Source organism: Cynocephalus volans, chromosome 7 (genome assembly GCF_027409185.1).
Source record: "Cynocephalus volans isolate mCynVol1 chromosome 7, mCynVol1.pri, whole genome shotgun sequence".
Classification (NCBI taxonomy): domain Eukaryota; kingdom Metazoa; phylum Chordata; class Mammalia; order Dermoptera; family Cynocephalidae; genus Cynocephalus; species Cynocephalus volans.
In genome coordinates, this window is record NC_084466.1 from 141346189 (window position 1) to 141350022 (window position 3834).

Below are 3834 nucleotides of genomic sequence, written 5' to 3' on the forward strand. Positions count from 1 at the left end.
GGCTGACGCCGGCTGCTCGGCAACGCCGGCTTGATCCTGGGGCTATAAAACGAGTCCACCGTGAGCGCGGTGGAGCAGCGGCGGCTCCGGCTTCGGTACAGACGCCCAGCAGCCGGCGCGCCGCCGCCCGGCCACTCCAGCGCTTTCTCCCCCCTTTGCGCTCCTGCCCCAACTCACGCTGTCCTCGGACCCTGGCCCGTCCCGCTGTGCTCCGCGCCCACCGGGCGGACGCCCAGGAGACTCCCTGCCTCGGCCGCGGCTCCTGGAGGGCCGATCGCTCACCTGCCCCGGCCCGCCTGAGGACTGGGGCGCCTTCATGCGGCCCCCACACCCCTCCCTCCACCGCCGCCGCCGCCCCCGAGCTCTGCGCGCTGCGCCCCAGCCCCAGCAGGGTACACAACTTTGGAAGTCGCGCAGCGCTCCGAGAGGTGGCAGAGTCCGCGCCCTGGCCCGGGGCCGGACCCGGCCCGCACCGCCGCGTCTGGGGGAGCGAGAGAGTCGGTAATCGCTTCGGGGATCTAAGGAGACAGACATAGGACCCGGAGCCCGCATCAGCACCTCACGGCTGCCTCCCGGGGTGGGCGCGGGCCCCGCACACGGTAAGACCTCCTGCTTTCGCTCAGGCTGAAGAGTCAAGGTGTATGTACTCGTATAAATTTAATTTCCTGTCCTCCATCCGAGTCATCAGGCCACCGATGGTTTTTGTTCTCCCTTCTTGAAGAATAAGTCTTTCTTTACCCATCAGCTCGCCCCACTCTCTCCCGCCGCTTAGAAATAGAACTTGGCTGTGTTTAGGCGCTCTGAGCGAGAAGGCGCCGACCCGGAGTCCGGAGCGCCTGGCGGGCGCCGTTCGCCGCAGCCGGGCCCATGGGCCACTAGCGGTGCCCCAGCTCGGCCCGGCCTCCCTGCGCTCCCCTCCCTATGTGAGGCGCGGCGGGGCGAGCGGGGCGCCAGAGGAAGAGGAGGACCCACGGGCGCCGGGCCGGAAGGCAGCTGGCAGCAGGCCCAGGCGAGCGGGCGCCCGCGTTCATGTTCCGCCAGGAGCAGCCGCTGGCCGAGGGCAGCTTTGCGCCCATGGGCTCCCTGCAGCCGGACGCGGGCAACGCGAGCTGGAACGGGACCGAGGCGCCGGGGGGCGGCGCCCGGGCCACCCCTTACTCTCTGCAGGTGACGCTGACGCTGGTGTGCCTGGCCGGCCTGCTCATGCTGTTCACGGTGTTCGGCAACGTGCTAGTCATCATCGCCGTGTTCACGAGCCGCGCGCTTAAGGCGCCCCAAAACCTCTTCCTGGTGTCTCTGGCCTCGGCCGACATCCTGGTGGCCACGCTTGTCATCCCTTTCTCACTGGCCAACGAGGTCATGGGCTACTGGTACTTCGGCAAGGCATGGTGCGAGATCTACCTGGCGCTCGACGTGCTCTTCTGCACGTCGTCCATCGGGCACCTGTGCGCCATCAGCCTGGACCGCTACTGGTCAATCACGCAGGCCATCGAGTACAACCTGAAGCGCACGCCTCGTCGCATCAAGGCCATTATCGTAACCGTGTGGGTCATCTCGGCCGTCATCTCCTTCCCGCCGCTCATCTCCATCGAGAAGAAGGGCGGGGGCGGCGGCCAGCAGCCGGCCGAGCCGCGGTGCGAGATCAACGACCAGAAGTGGTACGTCATCTCGTCGTGCATCGGCTCCTTCTTCGCGCCCTGCCTCATCATGATCCTGGTCTACGTGCGCATCTACCAGATCGCCAAGCGCCGCACCCGCGTGCCGCCCAGTCGCCGGGGCCCCGACGCGGCCGCCGCGCCGCCGGGGGGCGCCGATCGCAGGCCGAACGGCCTGGGGCCGGAGCGCTGCGGGGGCTCCGCGGGCGCCGAGGCCGAGCCGCTGCCCACGCAACTCAACGGCGCCCCCGGGGAGCCCGCGCCGGCCGGGCCGCGCGAGGCCGACGCGCTGGACCTGGAGGAGAGCTCGTCGTCCGAGCACGCCGAGCGGCCCCCGGGGCTCCGCAGACCCGAGCGCGGTCCCCGGGCCAAGGGCAAGGCCCGGGCGAGCCAGGTGAAGCCCGGGGACAGCCTGCCGCGGCGCGGGCCCGGGGCGACGGGGCCCGGGGCACCGGCGGCCGGGCCGGGGGAGGAGCGCGGCGGGGGCGCCAAGGCGTCGCGCTGGCGCGGGCGGCAGAACCGCGAGAAGCGCTTCACCTTCGTGCTGGCCGTGGTCATCGGCGTGTTCGTGGTGTGCTGGTTCCCCTTCTTCTTCACCTACACGCTCACGGCCGTCGGCTGCCCCGTGCCGCACACGCTCTTCAATTTCTTCTTCTGGTTCGGCTACTGCAACAGCTCGCTGAACCCGGTCATCTACACCATCTTCAATCACGACTTCCGCCGCGCCTTCAAGAAGATCCTCTGCCGCGGGGACAGGAAGCGCATCGTGTGAGAGCGCCCCGCCCGCGCCCCGCACAGACCCGGGCGGACGGCAGGCAGCGGGCACCGACGGGCGCTCGGAAACCCGGGGCCTGCACGCGCTGTTCCTGAGGCTGCCAAACATGCAGCCCGCATCGTCGTTACGGGCCGTTCTTCAGGGTGGTCCGCCCGTCATCAGTATTGTTTTCTAAAGGTGTTTTCACCCTCTCCTGGTCCACCTCTCATATCTCCTCAGAGCAAGCAGCGGACTCCAGAGGGCATGGCTCACAAAGGGTTAATGGGTGGGGGTCACCCATCTCTTGCTAATTGTTTTCCCTCAGCCACTCTCTTAAAAAAAATAAAAAAATAAAAAAAGCTCAGGGCAGCCTTGCCCGCCTTCCCCGCTCCCCGTTGTAAATACACTATTTTTGATAGTACACCTGGAGGTCCCCAACGTCGTTGGGTGGCCTTGGTTTAAATATTGGGATCCTGGCTGTCTGAGAGATGCCCTCCAAGCAGAAGCAGCGTCCGGTTCAGGCCAAACCCCCTCGCAGTGCAAGCCCTTTTCTAGTGTTATTATGTCCCTCTGTGTCCTTTTCACCAGAAACTGGGGACCATCCCTTGCAAGTGGACCTACTTTGAGATTTCCTGACAGGGAAAAGATTTCTGTCCATTTTTTCCCCCTGTGCCTAACAGCATAATTGCCGTTCCCATTGTAAATATTACAATGATGGACCAAGACAAGTAAATGAGCCTTTCCGCCTTGCAGAAGCCCTGTGTATAAAGCCATTATCCTCTGATGCACCGTTCGCCCCAGTAACTCACTTTAAAACCGTTCTTTCCGGTGCCCCTGCCTCCCCGGGGGATGGGGGAGCACTGCTTAAAGAGGAATATGTACGTTTCTACCTTGTATGTATGTGCGGCCCCTCCCTCCCTGAAAGCGCTGACTACGGGGAAATCTTCTAGCTGCTGTTTTTAGAGACAGAGGACTGCAAATTATGTGGAAGAAGCAAACCTGACACAATTTGCCCAAGGTAAACAATTTGAAAAGACAAATGGGCCTGCCACACTGTACAGTTCCCGCCCCAAGAGCTCTTAGGTATCAAAGTGTTGTCCTTTTCCCCACCCCCCTGCTTTTCCAGTTGAGATCATATCACTGATGAACTGCCAAAGTCAGGGGAGGAGGGCGGAGACCTTGTGTTTACATCCCAGTTTCTACATATTTTAGAGACAATTTAAGGCCTGCGATCTTATTTCACTAAAGAAAAATAATGTCAGCACATGTTGCTAATGACAGTGGATTTTTTAAATAAAAAAGTTTACAGATAAATGTGAAATAAATATGAATGAAGTGGTCCTCCTGTCTGTTATCTGAGTTTTCAAAAGCTTTAAGACTCTGGGAATATCTGCTTTTATGAATTTTTTTAAAATAAAAAATACA

At 61.9% G+C, this 3834-nt stretch overlaps 1 protein-coding gene across 1 annotated transcript; it reads left to right on the top strand.

Moving 5' to 3' along the window:
- Positions 1-435: 435 nt before the first annotated feature.
- Positions 436-2646, top strand: ADRA2A (adrenoceptor alpha 2A). The gene has a single exon (XM_063103363.1). It carries the CDS (start codon positions 1030-1032, stop codon positions 2425-2427), a length of 1398 nt encoding a protein of 465 aa, XP_062959433.1. The 5' UTR covers positions 436-1029; the 3' UTR covers positions 2428-2646.
- The last annotated feature ends 1188 nt before the right edge of the window (positions 2647-3834 follow it).

Bases quoted from the DNA above. Each gene is read 5' to 3' on its own strand.
- ADRA2A (XM_063103363.1), top strand. From the start codon at position 1,030: ATGTTCCGCCAGGAGCAGCCGCTGGCCGAGGGCAGCTTTGCGCCCATG.